Genomic DNA, 17,651 nt, shown 5'->3' on the forward strand with positions numbered 1-17,651 from the left:
GAGGCAGACTGACTGGTCCCCACCTCTGTGGGAGGCAGACTGACTGGTCCCCACCTCTGTGGGAGGCAGACTGACTGGTCCCCACCTCTGTGGGAGGCAGACTGACTGGTCCCCACCTCTGTGGGAGGCAGACTGACTGGTCCCCACCTCTGTGGGAGGCAGACTGACTGGTCCCCACCTCTGTGGGAGGCAGACTGACTGGTCCCCACCTCTGTGGGAGGCAGACTGACTGGTCCCCACCTCTGTGGGAGGCAGACTGACTGGTCCCCACCTCTGTGGGAGGCAGACTGACTGGGGCCCACCTCTGTGGGAGGCAGACTGACTGGGGCCCACTCTGTGGGAGGCAGACTGACTGGGGCCCGACTCTGTGGGAGGCAGACTGACTGGGGCCCGACTCTGTGGGAGGCAGACTGACTGGGGCCCGACTCTGTGGGAGGCAGACTGACTGGGGCCCGACTCTGTGGGAGGCAGACTGACTGGAGCCCGACTCTGTGGGAGGCAGACTGACTGGTCCCCACCTCTGTGGGAGGCAGACTGACTGGTCCCCACCTCTGTGGGAGGCAGACTGACTGGTCCCCACCTCTGTGGGAGGCAGACTGACTGGTCCCCACCTCTGTGGGAGGCAGACTGACTGGTCCCCACCTCTGTGGGAGGCAGACTGACTGGGGCCCACCTCTGTGGGAGGCAGATTGACTGGGGCCCACCTCTGTGGGAGGCAGACTGACTGGGGCCCGACTCTGTGGGAGGCAGACTGACTGGGGCCCGACTCTGTGGGAGGCAGACTGACTGGGGCCCGACTCTGTGGGAGGCAGACTGACTGGAGCCCGACTCTGTGGGAGGCAGAGGAATGCCTTTCTACTCTAACCTCAGAGCAAGGCCCCTACGCGGGACACGCTGCGGGTGAGGGGACAATCGTGACAGCGGCCAAGCATGAACCCAACTACTGATGGTGTGGGCATTTTGGTTTGTGTTGAGTACCCCATGCTTTACCATAGCCTCCATTATTATGGTGTCTAACAGCCATATAAGGGCTTCTGTTATCAGCCAATAACATATCAAAGGGTTTATCACCCACACTACCTGCTCTGAGGGAATTCTGCTGGTTTAAGGCTCACCGCCCTCTTCAAAACGGGTACCTCACCTCTCTCAGCTCATCGGTCAGAGAAGAGGTATTAAACCCCTAGAGAGAGATCGTCTGTCCTGAAACCAGACCTGTCTGATAACAGCTCTACTGAACCTAGAGAGAGATCTGTCCTGAAACCAGACCTGTCTGATAACTGCTCTACTGAAACTAGAGAGAGAGCATCTGTCCTGAAACCAGACCTGTCTGATAACAGCTCTACTGAAACTAGAGAGAGATCGTCTGTCCTGAAACCAGACCTGTCTGATAACAGCTCTACTGAAACTAGAGAGAGAGCATCTGTCCTGAAACCAGACCTGTCTGATAACAGCTCTACTGAACCTAGAGAGAGATCGTCTGTCCTGAAACCAGACCTGTCTGATAACAGCTCTACTGAAACTAGAGAGAGAGCATCTGTCCTGAAACCAGACCTGTCTGATAACTGCTCTACTGAAACTAGAGAGAGAGCATCTGTCCTGAAACCTGTCTGATAACTGCTCTACTGAACCTAGAGAGAGATCGTCTGTCCTGAAACCAGACCTGTCTGATAACAGCTCTACTGAACCTAGAGCGAGAGTATCTGTCCTGAAACCTGTCTGATAACAGCTCTACTGACTGGTGCTTCTCTATTGGATAGTTTAGACTCCCAGGACTTTATAGAACTTCTAACCAGCTCCTGGTAAGCAGACACACCTGATGGGCATCTAAACTCTCTGTACAAGGAGCTTCTTAGCAGAGCAGTAGTGAAACTGGGAAGGGACTCTGACATCTGAAGGGTTATTTTATGGCCAACTAAACTGGACTCTGCTAGTGGGTGTGATGCTAAATGTGTTATAACCTCAACGCTGTGATCACCTCTCATTAGACGAGTGCTGAGGACATCATGTAATATACCGTTTAGCAGACAGCTTTGTGTCAGTCGTGCCTGCATACATGATAACGTAAGGGTGGTCTCGGGAATCCAGTCCTCAAAGATATGCAGGTCAGCTTGGACCAGGTTCTGGTCCCTTCATACCAGTACAGAGAGTAGGACACTTTGGTAGAAAGGATAACTAGATGGTCTGAGCCCAATCTCAGAGCAGGTCCTAAGTCCAGCCCAGAGACTTCCCTCGGGTCAGAGGTAACGGGCCGTGCTGATGGAATGTGACTCTAACCTGCTCTGGGTTCTATAGGTGGGACAGGATTCCGGAGAATTCTGGAGTTCTTGGGTTCAAGGAGCAGGTAGCAGGGCTAGGTTTAGTCCAGTCTGGAAGAATTCAGACCACTTCTAGTCTGCTGTGACATACTGCTTCTAGTCAGAGGATGGATTTGTCTCCCCTATAAAATAGAAATATTATCTCAATAATATCCTCTCATCACACATTTGGTTTATATTCTCTCGCTGTGGGGTATAATTCACACCATTTGCATATTTCATGTGCTTAAGCAAATGACACCAGTTAATGCTGGTTCTGTTTCAGTCATGTTTCTCAACATGGTTTTCCTTGTTCCCCTTTTTAGACTGAACCAGAGAACTAGACACTGATCACATGATGTACTGACAGGCTGAACCAGAGAACTAAACACTGATCACATGATGAACTGACAGACTGAACCAGAGAACTAAACACTGATCACATGATGTACTGACAGGCTTGTCTCATTTAGACTGAACCAGAGAACTAGACACTGATCACATGATGAACTGACAGGCTGAACCAGAGAACTAAACACTGATCACATGATGTACTGACAGGCTGAACCAGATAACTAAACACTGATCACATGATGAACTGACAGGCTGAACCAGAGAACTAGACACTGATCACATGATGCACTGACAGGCTGAACCAGAGAACTAAACACTGATCACATGATGTACTGACAGGCTGAACCAGATAACTAAACACTGATCACATGATGTACTGACAGGCTTGTCTCATTTAGACTGAACCAGAGAACTAGACACTGATCACATGATGAACTGACAGGCTTGTCTCATTTAGACTGAACCAGAGAACTAGACACTGATCACATGATGTACTGACAGGCTGAACCAGATAACTAAACACTGATCACATGATGTACTGACAGGCTTGTCTCATTTAGACTGAACCAGATAACTAAACACTGATCACATGATGAACTGACAGGCTGAACCAGAGAACTAGACACTGATCACATGATGAACTGACAGGCTGAACCAGAGAACTAAACACTGATCACATGATGTACTGACAGGCTGAACCAGAGAACTAGACACTGATCACATGATGTACTGACAGGCTGAACCAGAGAACTAGACACTGATCACATGATGTACTGACAGGCTTGTCTCATTTAGACTGAACCAGAGAATTAAACACTGATCACATGATGAACTGACAGGCTGAACCAGAGAACTAAACACTGATCACATGATGTACTGACAGGCTGAACCAGAGAACTAGACACTGATCACATGATGTACTGACAGGCTGAACCAGAGAACTAGACACTGATCACATGATGTACTGACAGGCTTGTCTCATTTAGACTGAACCAGAGAACTAAACACTGATCACATGATGTACTGACAGGCTGAACCAGAGAACTAGACACTGATCACATGATGAACTGACAGGCTGAACCAGAGAACTAAACACTGATCACATGATGAACTGACAGGCTTGTCTCATTTAGACTGAACCAGAGAACTAAACACTGATCACATGATGTACTGACAGGCTTGTCTCATTTAGACTGAACCAGAGAACTAGACACTGATCACATGATGCACTGACAGGCTGAACCAGAGAACTAAACACTGATCACATGATGAACTGACAGGCTTGTCTCATTTTTAGATGAAAAGGAACAACAAAATAAGTAGTGAAACGGTTTGTGTAAAGCCCCATTTGGGAAACTAAACATTTCAACTTTGTCACTTTGATCTTTCTCTGATCCTAAACTTGGTTGCTTTACCTGATGACTGATGACAGCCAACCATATACAGCTTTACCTGATGATGGATGACCATATACAGCTTTACCTGATGACAGCCAACCATACACAGCTTTACCCGATGACAGCCAACCATACACAGCTTTACCTGATGACAGCCAACCATACACAGCTTTACCTGATGACAGCCAACCATATACAGCTTTACCTGATGACTGATGACAGCCAACCATATACAGCTTTACCTGATGACAGCCAACCATATACAGCTTTACCTGATGACAGCCAACCATGACCATATACACCTTTACCTGATGACAGCCAACCATATACAGCTTTACCTGATGACAGCCAACCATATACAGCTTTACCTGATGACTGATTACAGCCAACCATATACAGCTTTACCTGATGACTGATGACAGCCAACCATATACAGCTTTACCTGATGACTGATGACAGCCAACCATATACAGCTTTACCTGATGACAGCCAACCATATACAGCTTTACCTGATGACAGCCAACCATATACAGCTTTACCTGATGACAGCCAACCATATACACCTTTACCTGATGACTGATGACAGCCAACCATTATACACCTTTACCTGATGACAGCCAACCATATACACCTTTACCTGATGACTGATGACAGCCAACCATATACACCTTTACCTGATGACAGCCAACCATACACAGCTTTACCTGATGACAGCCAACCATACACAGCTTTACCTGATGACTGATGACAGCCAACCATATACATCTTTACCTGATGACAGCCAACCATATACACCTTTACCTGATGACTGATGACAGCCAACCATATAGAGATTTACCTGATGACAGCCAACCATGACCATATACAGCTTTACCTGATGACAGCCAACCATATACAGCTTTACCTGATGACAGCCAACCATATACACCTTTACCTGATGACAGCCAACCATAAACAGCTTTACCTGATGACTGATGACAGCCAACCATATACAGCTTTACCTGATGACTGATGACAGCCAACCATACACAGCTTTACCTGATGACAGCCAACCATATACACCTTTACCTGATGACAGCCAACCATATACAGCTTTACCTGATGACAGCCAACCATGACCATATACAGCTTTACCTGATGACAGCCAACCATATACAGCGTTACCTGATGACAGCCAACCATACACAGCTTTACCTGATGACAGCCAACCATACACAGCTTTACCTGATGACAGCCAACCATACACAGCTTTACCTGATGACAGCCAACCATATACACAGCTTTACCTGATGACAGCCAACCATATACACAGCTTTACCTGATGACAGCCAACCATATACACATTTACCTGATGACAGCCAACCATATACACCTTTACCTGATGACTGATGACAGCCAACCATATACATCTTTACTTGATGATAGCCAACCATGACCATATACAGCTTTACCTGATGACTGATGACAGCCAACCATATACAGCTTTACCTGATGACAGCCAACCATATACAGCTTTACCTGATGACAGCCAACCATACACAGCTTTACCTGATGACAGCCAACCTTATACACAGCTTTACCTGATGACAGCCAACCATATACATCTTTACCTGATGACAGCCAACCATATACACCTTTACCTGATGACTGATGACAGCCAACCATATAGAGATTTACCTGATGACAGCCAACCATGACCATATACAGCTTTGCCTGATGACTGATGACAGCCAACCATATACAGCTTTACCTGAGGACAGCCAACCATACACAGCTTTACCTGATGACAGCCAACCATATAAACAGCTTTACCTGATGACAGCCAACCATATACACAGCTTTACCTGATGACCGATGCCAGCCAACCATATACATCTTTACCTGATGACAGCCAACCATATACACCTTTACCTGATGACTGATGACAGCCAACCATATAGAGATTTACCTGATGACAGCCAACCATGACCATATACAGCTTTACCTGATGACAGCCAACCATATACAGCTTTACCTGATGACAGCCAATCATATACAGCTTTACCTGATGACAGCCAACCATATACAGCTTTACCTGATGACAGCCAACCATACACAGCTTTACCTGATGACAGCCAACCATATACACAGCTTTACCTGATGACAGCCAACCATATACACAGCTTTACCTGATGACAGCCAACCATATACAGCTTTACCTGATGACAGCCAACCATATACACCTTTACCTGATGACAGCCAACCATATACACCTTTACCTGTTGACAGCCAACCATATACACAGCTTTACCTGATGACAGCCAACCATATACACAGCTTTACCTGATGACTGATGACAGCCAACCATATACAGCTTTACCTGATGACAGCCAACCATATACACCTTTACCTGATGACAGCCAACCATATACACCTTTACCTGTTGACAGCCAACCATATACACCTTTACCTGATGACAGCCAACCATATACACCTTTACCTGATGACAGCCAACCATATGCACCTTTACCTGATGACAGCCAACCATGACCATATACAGCTTTACCTGATGACAGCCAACCATATACAGCTTTACCTGATGACAGCCAACCATATACACCTTTACCTGATGACAGCCAACCATATACACCTTTACCTGTTGACAGCCAACCATATACACCTTTACCTGATGACAGCCAACCATATACACCTTTACCTGTTGACAGCCAACCATACACACCTTTACCTGATGACAGCCAACCATACGCAGCTTTACCTGATGACAGCCAACCATATACACCTTTACCTGATGACAGCCAACCATATACACAGCTTTACCTGATGACAGCAAACCATATACACAGCTTTACCTGATGTCAGCCAACCATATACAGCTTTACCTGATGACTGATGACAGCCAACCATATACAGCTTTACCTGATGACAGCCAACCATATACACCTTTACCTGATGACAGCCAACCATATACACCTTTACCTGATGACAGCCAACCATATACACCTTTACCTGATGACAGCCAACCATATACACCTTTACCTGATGACAGCCAACCATATACACCTTTACCTGATGACAGCCAACCATATGCACCTTTACCTGATGACAGCCAACCATGACCATATACAGCTTTACCTGATGACTGATGACAGCCAACCATATACAGCTTTACCTGATGACAGCCAACCATATACACCTTTACCTGATGACAGCCAACCATGACCATATACAGCTTTACCTGATGACTGATGACAGCCAACCATATACAGCTTTACCTGATGACAGCCAACCATGACCATATACAGCTTTACCTGATGACAGCCAACCATATAGAGATTTACCTGATGACAGCCAACCATGACCATATACAGCTTTACCTGATGACTGATGACAGCCAACCATATACAGCTTTACCTGATGACAGCCAACCATATACAGCTTTACCTGATGACAGCCAACCATACGCAGCTTTACCTGATGACAGCCAACCATACGCAGCTTTACCTGATGACAGCCAACCATATACAGCTTTACCTGATGACAGCCAACCATACACATCTCTACCTGATGACAGCCAACCATATGCACCTTTACCTCATGACTGATGTCAGCCAACCATATACAGCTTTACCTGATGACAGCCAACCATATACAACTTTATCCGATGACAGCTAACCATATGCAGCTTTATCTGATGACAGCCAACCATATACAGCTTTACCTGATGACAGCCAACCATATACAGCTTTACCTGATGACAGCTAACCATATGCAGCTTTATCCGATGACAGCCAACCATGTCCATATACACTGAACAAAAATAAATGCAACATGAAACTATTTCCAAAATATTTCTGACGTTACAATTCATAATAAGGAAACCAGTCAATTGAAAAATAAATTCACTGGGTCCTAATCTATGGATTTCACATGACTGAGAATACAGATATTCATCTGGTCATAAATACCATAAATAATAGTTAGGGGCCTGGATCAGAGAAGCAGGCAGTATATCTGGTGTGACCAGCGTTTTCTCCATGCAGAGCAACACATCAGGCTGTTGATCGTGGCCTGTAGAATGTTGTCCCACTTCTCTTCAATGGCGGGAACTGGAACACGCTGTCGTACATGTCGATCCAGAGCATCCCAAACATGCTCAATGGCTCACATGTCTGAGTATGCAGGCCGTTTTCAGCTTCCAGAAATTGTGTACAAATCCTTGGGACATGGGGACGTGCGTTATCATGCTGAAACATGAGGTGATGGTGGCGTATGAATGACACGACAATGGGCCTCGGGATCTCGTCACGGTATCTCTGTGCATTCAAATTGCCATCAATAAAATGCTATTGTGGTCGTTGTCCTTACCTTATGCCTGCTCATACCTTAACCCCACCGCCACCATGGGGCACTCTGTTCACAACGTTGACATCAGCAAATCGCTCGCCCACACAAAGCCACACACGCTGTCTTCCATCTAGTAGAGCCAATTGGTCTGGTCTGACTGAGTGTAGGTGACGTAGCCTGTACAAGAGCAGCATAAGGGAGCCCTGTTTGTTTAACATTAGATACCATTTTATCCCACAAAACAGATGACTTTCTTTGTAAAGTGAATGGAAAAGATCTTTTGACTTAACCCCCCCCCCACCACCAGTTTTCCTTCTCTTGTAAGTGACCTGGAAGAGAAGTGAGTGAATCTCCACTAACATGCATTTCCTGCTTCCTGTCTTCCAGATGCTGGCATCTCCATCCCCATCGTCGTCAGGTCAATTGTCGCAGCTTGGTGCCAGTTTATACGGGCCACAAAGTAAGCACTGCTCGTCTGCTGTCCCTTCACCATCCATGCATGGCTTTGAACACTCCACTGCTGCTTAGCATTCTGTTACTGCTTAGCATTCTGTCACTGCTCGTCTGCTGTCCCTTCACCATCCATGCATGGCTTTGAACACTCCACTGCTGCTTAGCATTCTGTTACTGCATAGCATTCTGTCACTGCTTAGCATTCTGTCACTGCTCGTCTGCTGTCCCTTCACCATCCATGCATGGCTTTGAACACTCCACTGCTGCTTAGCATTCTGTTACTGCTTAGCATTCTGTTACTGCTTAGCATTCTGTCACTGCTCGTCTGCTGTCCCTTCACCATCCATGCATGGCTTTGAACACTCCACTGCTGCTTAGCATTCTGTTACTGCTTAGCATTCTGTTACTGCTTAGCATTCTGTTAGTGCTTAGCATTCTGTTAGTGCTTAGCATTCTGTCACTGCTTAGCATTCTGTCACTGCTCGTCTGCTCTCCCTTCACCATCCATGCATGGCTTTGAACACTCCACTGCTGCTTAGCATTCTGTTACTGCTTAGCATTCTGTTACTGCTTAGCATTCTGTTACTGCTTAGCATTCTGTTACTGCTTAGCATTCTGTTACTGCTTAGCATTCTGTTACTGCTTAGCATTCTGTTACTGCTTAGCATTCTGTTACTGCTTAGCCTGCATTCTGTCATTGCTTAGCCTGCATTCTGTTACTGCTTAGCCTGCATTCTGTCATTGCTTAGCCTGCATTCTGTCACTGCTTAGCCTGCATTCTGTCACTGCTTAGCCTGCATTCTGTCGCGGCTTAGCCTGCATTCTGTCGCTGCTTAGCCTGCATTCTGTCGCTGCTTAGCCTGCATTCTGTCGCTGCTTAGCCTGCATTCTGTCGCTGCTTAGCCTGCATTCTGTCGCTGCTTAGCCTGCATTCTGTCGCTGCTTAGCCTGCATTCTGTCGCTGCTTAGCCTGCATTCTGTCACTGCTTAGCCTGCATTCTGTCACTGCCTAGCCTGCATTCTGTCGCTGCTTAGCCTGCATTCTGTCGCTGCTTAGCCTGCATTCTGTCGCTGCTTAGCCTGCATTCTGTCGCTGCTTAGCCTGCATTCTGTCGCTGCTTAGCCTGCATTCTGTCACTGCTTAGCCTGCATTCTGTCACTGCCTAGCCTGCATTCTGTCGCTGCTTAGCCTGCATTCTGTCGCTGCTTAGCCTGCATTCTGTCACTGCTTAGCCTGCATTCTGTCGCTGCTTAGCCTGCATTCTGTCGCTGCTTAGCCTGCATTCTGTCACTGCTTAGCCTGCATTCTGTCACTGCTTAGCCTGCATTCTGTCACTGCCTAGCCTGCATTCTGTCGCTGCCTAGCCTGCATTTAGAGCTCTGGTCAAAAGTAGTGTACTTAATAGGGAATAAGATGCCATTTGGGACTAAACGCACGTCCTCTGGTCTGATCCTTTAGCTGGGTTAATATGTCCTACCTATGGCATAGTGCTCTACAGGAAAGGATTGCGGTCAACTCCATATCCTGTTCAGTGCAGGAAGTGGATTGAATTGGCTGAGTTGAAAGTGTAATTGAGGCTGACCTTGGTACACAGATCAATATAAATACAGTAGTCCTCTGGGTTTTTCCATGTTGTCACTATCGGGCTTCTCCTGTCAGCTGCTGTCTTGAAATACTCCATCTCTGTTTCTCCCAAGTATTTTACAGGAATATAGCCTAGCGTCTTCAGAGCTTACCAGTCCAAAGCCTGTTTATCTCCGACTCTAACCCACTGCCTTTCTCCCCTGTCTTTCTGTGTCTGTCTACTGAATAAAGGAATATAGCTGACTGTTTTAAAGCCTGTATTTCTCCCAACTATAACCCCCTTTCTCCCCTGTGTGTCTGTGTCTGTCTACTGAATAAAGGAATATAGCTGACTGTTTTAAAGCCTGTATTTCTCCCAACTATAACCCCCTTTCTCCCCTGTGTGTGACGTCCAGGTGCCCTAGGGTTCCCTATGAGGGGCATGAGCAACACGGCTCAGTTGAATCGTAGCTTACCACAGGGCAACCAGCTACCGAGCCACGTTACCCCTGCCTCTGGAGTCGCCCCCACAATGTCCCTCCATACTCCTCCCTCGCCAAGCAGGTACACCCCTCCACTTATAGGCCACGTACTGACAATTTCCATTGACAGTCACCTAGTTGGCTCTGGGATTCATCTCAGCATGTCTGGTTCTACCAACCTGATTCAGCCGACTGATGCATTAGTTGCTTGGTAAAAGGAGCATGTTGTTCATGACAGAGCAGCTGTCAGCAGCCCGGTGAGCTCCTCCCTATGGGGTTAGGACTGTTGTTTTTAGTAGGTCAATATCACTCATCGTGCCTAATAAAAACAAGGTTTTGATGAATCAGCTAATCTTATTCCGTTCTCTTTTTATCTGATGTGCTTTTCATGTTGTCCTGATCACGCCACCCTGATCATATCCATGACTGTCTCTGTGTCTCTCTCTGTGTATGTGTGTGTCTCTCTCTCTCTCTCTGTGTCTGTCTCTCTGTGTCTCTCTCTCTGTGTGTCTCTCGCTCTCTCTCGCTCTCTGTGTCTCCTCCACTGTAGGGGCATCCTGCCCATGAACACGCGGAACATGATGAACACCCCTCAGCAGGTGGGGCGCCAGGAGGTCATGGTGGGGGGCATGCCTAGTGGGGGCAGGACCAACAGCCTGGGCAGCTCGGGCCTGGGCAGCCCTAACCGTGCCTCTCCCAGCATCATCTGCATGCCCAAGCAACAGCAGTCACGGCAACCTTTCACCATCAACAGGTAACACTAGAATGAAGCCAGACCGCATCAATGGGAGATGTATTGAACATTGTGAAGACAGGACATAGAAACCATGGAGACCTGTTGGTTAGATGTATTAAACATTGTGAAGACAGGACATAGAAACCATGGAGACCTGTTGGTTAGATGTATTAAACATTGTGAAGACAGGACATAGAAACCATGGAGACCTGTTGGTTAGATGTATTGAACATTGTGAAGACAGGACATAGAAACCATGGAGACCTGTTGGTTAGATGTATTGAACATTATGGAGACCTGTTGGTTAGATGTATTAAACATTGTGAAGACAGGACATAGAAACCATGGAGACCTGTTGGTTAGATGTATTGAACATTGTGAAGACAGGACATAGAAACCATGGAGACCTGTTGGTTAGATGTATTGAACATTGTGAAGACAGGACATAGAAACCATGGAGACCTGTTGGTTAGATGTATTAAACATTATGGAGACCTGTTGGTTAGATGTATTGAACATTATGGAGACCTGTTGGTTAGATGTATTGAACATTGTGAAGACAGGACATAGAAACCATGGAGACCTGTTGGTTAGATGTATTGAACATTATGGAGACCTGTTGGTTAGATGTATTGAACATTGTGAAGACAGGACATAGAAACCATGGAGACCTGTTGGTTAGATGTATTGAACATTATGAAGACAGGACATAGAAACCATGGAGACCTGTTGGTTAGATGTATTAAACATTATGGAGACCTGTTGGTTAGATGTATTGAACATTATGGAGACCTGTTGGTTAGATGTATTGAGCATTATGGAGACCTGTTGGTTAGATGTATTGAACATTATGGAGACCTGTTGGTTAGATGTATTGAACATTATGGAGACCTGTTGGTTAGATGTATTGAACATTGTGAAGACAGGACATAGAAACCATGAAGACCTGTTGGTTAGATGTATTGAACATTATGGAGACCTGTTGGTTAGATGTATTGAACATTGTGAAGACAGGACATAGAAACCATGGAGACCTGTTGGTTAGATGTATTGAACATTATGGAGACCTGTTGGTTAGATGTATTAAACATTGTGAAGACAGGACATAGAAACCATGGAGACCTGTTGGTCACAGATAATAAAGACAGACTTTGAAACGGTGAGACAATTAACAGTATAAAACCATGGAATAGGAGCCAGTCAAACCTTTTACCTCCCTACTACAGTATAAAACCATGGAATAGGAGCCAGTCAAACCTTTTACCTCCCTACTACAGTATAAAACCATGGAATAGAAGCCAGTCAAACCTTTTACCTCTCTACTACAGTATAAAACCATGGAATAGAAGCCAGGTAAACCTTTTACCTCCCTACTACAGTATAAAACCATGGAATAGAAGCCAGTCAAACCTTTTACCTCCCTGCTACAGTATAAAACCATGGAATAGAAGCCAGTCAAACCTTTTACCTCCCTACTACAGTATAAAGACATGGAATAGAAGCCAGTCAAACCTTTTACCTCCCTGCTACAGTATAAAACCATGGAATAGAAGCCAGTCAAACCTTTTACCTCCCTGCTACAGTATAAAACCATGGAATAGAAGCCAGTCAAACCTTTTACCTCCCTACTACAGTATAAAACCATGGAATAGGAGCCAGTCAAACCTTTTACCTCCCTACTACAGTATAAAACCATGGAATAGGAGCCAGTCAAACCTTTTACCTCCCTACTACAGTATAAAACCATGGAATAGAAGCCAGTCAAACCTTTTACCTCTCTACTACAGTATAAAACCATGGAATAGAAGCCAGGTAAACCTTTTACCTCCCTACTACAGTATAAAACCATGGAATAGAAGCCAGTCAAACCTTTTACCTCCCTGCTACAGCATAAAACCATGGAATAGAAGCCAGTCAAACCTTTTACCTCCCTACTACAGTATAAAGACATGGAATAGAAGCCAGTCAAACCTTTTACCTCCCTGCTACAGTATAAAACCATGGAATAGAAGCCAGTCAAACCTTTTACCTCCCTGCTACAGTATAAAACCATGGAATAGAAGCCAGTCAAACCTTTTACCTCCCTACTACAGTATAAAACCATGGAATAGGAGCCAGTCAAACCTTTTACCTCCCTACTACAGTATAAAACCATGGAATAGAAGCCAGTCAAACCTTTTACCTCTCTACTACAGTATAAAACCATGGAATAGAAGCCAGGTAAACCTTTTACCTCCCTACTACAGTATAAAACCATGGAATAGAAGCCAGTCAAACCTTTTACCTCCCTGCTACAGTATAAAACCATGGAATAGAAGCCAGTCAAACCTTTTACCTCCCTACTACAGTATAAAGACATGGAATAGAAGCCAGTCAAACCTTTTACCTCCCTGCTACAGTATAAAACCATGGAATAGAAGCCAGTCAAACCTTTTACCTCCCTGCTACAGTATAAAACCATGGAATAGAAGCCAGTCAAACCTTTTACCTCCCTACTACAGTATAAAGACATGGAATAGGTGCCTGTCAAACCTTTTACCTCCCTACTACAGTATAAAGACATGGAATAGAAGCCAGTCAAACATTTTACCTCCCTACTACAGTATAAAACCATGGAATAGAAGCCAGTCAAACCAGTCAGACCAACAATATCACTACCACAACAACTGGCAAGTGTCTTCACTGACATTTTCAACCTCTACCTGACTGAGTCTGTAATACCTACAAGTTTCAAGCAGACCACCATCGTCCCTGTGCCCAAGCAAGCGAAGGTAACCTGCCTAAATGATTACCGCCCCGTAGCCGAGAAATGCTTTGAAAGGCATGGCTCACATCAACACCATCATCCCAGAAACCCTAGACCCACTCCACACTGTTCTTTCCCACCTGGACAAAAGGAACCCCTATGTGAGAATGCTGTTCATTGACTACAGCTCAGCGTTTAACACCATAGGCCCCTCGCAGCTCATCACTAAGCTAAGGACCCTGGGACAGAACACCTCCCTCTGCAACGGGATCCTGGACTTCCTGACGGGCCGCCCCCCAGGTGGTGAGGGTAGGTAGCAACACATCTGCCACGCTGATCCTCAACACGGGGCCCCTCAGAGGAGCGTGCTCAGTCCCCTCCTGTACTCCCTGTTCCCCTACGACTGCGTGGCCAGGCACGACTCCAACACCATCAAGTTTGCTGACGACCCAGCGGTAGTAGACCTGATCACCCAGCGGTAGTAGGCCTGGTCACCCAGCGGTGGTAGACCTGGTCACCCAGCGGTAGTAGACCTGATCACCCAGCGGTAGTAGACCTGATCACCCAGCGGTAGTAGACCTGATCACCCAGCGGTAGTAGACCTGATCACCCAGCGGTAGTAGACCTGATCACCCAGCGGTAGTAGACCATATCACCCAGCGGTAGTAGACCTGATCACCCAGCGGTAGTAGACCTGATCACCCAGCGGTAGAAGGCCTGATCACCCAGCGGTGGTAGACCTGATCACCCAGCGGTAGTAGACCTGATCACCCAGCGGTAGTAGACCTGATCACCCAGCGGTGGTAGACCTGATCACCCAGCGGTGGTAGACCTGATCACCCAACGGTGGTAGACCTGATCACCCAGCGGTGGTAGACCTGATCACCCAGCGGTAGTAGACCTGATCACCCAGCGGTGGTAGACCTGATCACCCAACGGTGGTAGACCTGATCACCCAGCGGTGGTAGACCTGATCACCCAGCGGTAGTAGACCTGATCACCCAGCGGTAGTAGACCTGATCACCCAGCGGTAGTAGACCTGATCACCCAGCGGTGGTAGACCTGATCACCCAGCGGTGGTAGGCCTGATCACCCAGCGGTGGTAGACCTGATCACCCAGCGGTGGTAGACCTGATCACCCAGCGGTGGTAGACCTGATCACCCAGCGGTGGTAGACCTGATCACCCAGCGGTGGTAGACCTGATCACCCAGCGGTGGTAGACCTGATCACCCAGCGGTGGTAGACCTGATCACCCAGCGGTGGTAGACCTGATCACCCAGCGGTGGTAGACCTGATCACCCAGCGGTGGTAGACCTGATCACCCAGCGGTAGTAGACCTGATCACCCAGCGGTAGTAGGCCTGATCACCCAGCGGTAGTAGACCTGATCACCCAGCGGTAGTAGGCCTGATCACCCAGCGGTAGTAGGCCTGATCACCCAGCGGTAGTAGACCTGATCACCCAGCGGTAGTAGACCTGATCACCCAGCGGTGGTAGGCCTGATCACCCAGCGGTGGTAGGCCTGATCACCCAGCGGTGGTAGACCTGATCACCCAGCGGTGGTAGACCTGATCACCCAGCGGTAGTAGACCTGATCACCCAGCGGTGGTAGACCTGATCACCCAGCGGTGGTAGACCTGGTCACCCAGCGGTGGTAGACCTGGTCACCCAGCGGTGGTAGACCTGATCACCCAGCGGTGGTAGACCTGATCACCCAGCGGTGGTAGACCTGATCACCCAGCGGTGGTAGACCTGATCACCCAGCGGTGGTAGACCTGATCACCCAGCGGTGGTAGACCTGGTCACCCAGCGGTGGTAGGCCTGATCACCCAGCGGTGGTAGGCCTGATCACCCAGCGGTGGTAGACCTGATCACCCAGCGGTGGTAGACCTGATCACCCAGCGGTGGTAGACCTGATCACCCAGCGGTGGTAGACCTGATCACCCAGCGGTGGTAGACCTGATCACCCAGCGGTGGTAGACCTGATCACCCAGCGGTGGTAGACCTGGTCACCCAGCGGTGGTAGACCTGGTCACCCAGCGGTAGTAGACCTGGTCACCCAGCGGTAGTAGACCTGATCACCCAGCGGTGGTAGACCTGATCACCCAGCGGTGGTAGACCTGATCACCCAGCGGTGGTAGACCTGATCACCCAGCGGTAGTAGGCCTGATCACCCAGCGGTGGTAGACCTGATCACCCAAGTCATAGACTGTTCTCCCTACTACCGCACGGCAAGCGGTACCGGAGCGCCAAGTCTTGGTCCAAAAGGCTCCTTAACAGCTTCTATCCCCCAAAGCAATAAGACTGCTGAACAGTTCATCAAAAGGCCACCCGGACTATTTACACTGACACTACATTGTTTAATACACTGCTGCTACTCGCTGTTTATTATCTATGCATAGTCACTTTACCCTTACCTACATGTACAAACTACCTCGACTAACTGGTACCCCCGCACATTGACTCGGTACCGGTACCCCCTGTATATAGCCTCATTACTAACCTGTACCCCCTGTATATAGCCTCATTACTAACCTGTACCCCCTGTATATAGCCTCATTACTAACCGGTACCCCCTGTATTTAGCCTCATTACTAACCTGTACCCCGCACATTGACTCTGTACCGGTACCCCCTGTATATAGCCTCATTACTAACCTGTACCCCCTGTATATAGCCTCATTACTAACCGGTACCCCCTGTATTTAGCCTCATTACTAACCTGTACCCCCTGTATATAGCCTCATTACTAACCTGTACCCCCTGTATATAGCCTCATTACTAACCGGTACCCCCTGTATTTAGCCTCATTACTAACCTGTACCCCCTGTATTTAGCCTCATTACTAACCTGTACCCCCTGTATTTAGCCTCATTACTAACCTGTACCCCCTGTATTTAGCCTCATTACTAACCGGTACCCCCTGTATTTAGCCTCATTACTAACCGGTACCCCCTGTATTTAGCCTCATTACTAACCGGTACCCCCTGTATATAGCCTCATTACTAACCTGTACCCCCTGTATTTAGCCTCATTACTAACCTGTACCCCCTGTATTTAGCCTCATTACTAACCGGTACCCCCTGTATTTAGCCTCATTACTAACCGGTACCCCCTGTATATAGCCTCATTACTAACCGGTACCCCCTGTATTTAGCCTCATTACTAACCGGTACCCCCTGTATATAGACTCGTTACTAACCGGTACCCCCTGTATATAGACTCGTTACTAACCGGTACCCCCTGTATATAGACTCGTTGCTAACCGGTACCCCCTGTATA

The 17,651-nt window shown here is 47.3% G+C and overlaps 1 protein-coding gene across 3 annotated transcripts in view; it reads left to right on the forward strand.

The window, feature by feature from the left end:
- The window catches only part of LOC115120619 (CCR4-NOT transcription complex subunit 2-like), a 142,395-nt gene that overhangs the window by 42,834 nt on the left and 81,910 nt on the right, over positions 1-17,651 (forward strand). For all 3 annotated transcript variants that reach the window (XR_010464499.1, XM_065021313.1, XM_065021314.1), the window contains exons 3-5: positions 8,777-8,849; positions 10,823-10,970; positions 11,439-11,642. Coding sequence is in view for 2 of the 3 variants with exons in the window: in XM_065021313.1 (XP_064877385.1) it covers positions 8,777-8,849; positions 10,823-10,970; positions 11,439-11,642 (425 nt within the window). In the remaining variant the exon portion in view is untranslated. The remainder of the gene's footprint in view (positions 1-8,776; positions 8,850-10,822; positions 10,971-11,438; positions 11,643-17,651) is intronic.

The sequence above is a fragment of the Oncorhynchus nerka genome, linkage group LG8 (assembly GCF_034236695.1).
Source record: "Oncorhynchus nerka isolate Pitt River linkage group LG8, Oner_Uvic_2.0, whole genome shotgun sequence".
Lineage (NCBI taxonomy): Eukaryota > Metazoa > Chordata > Actinopteri > Salmoniformes > Salmonidae > Oncorhynchus > Oncorhynchus nerka.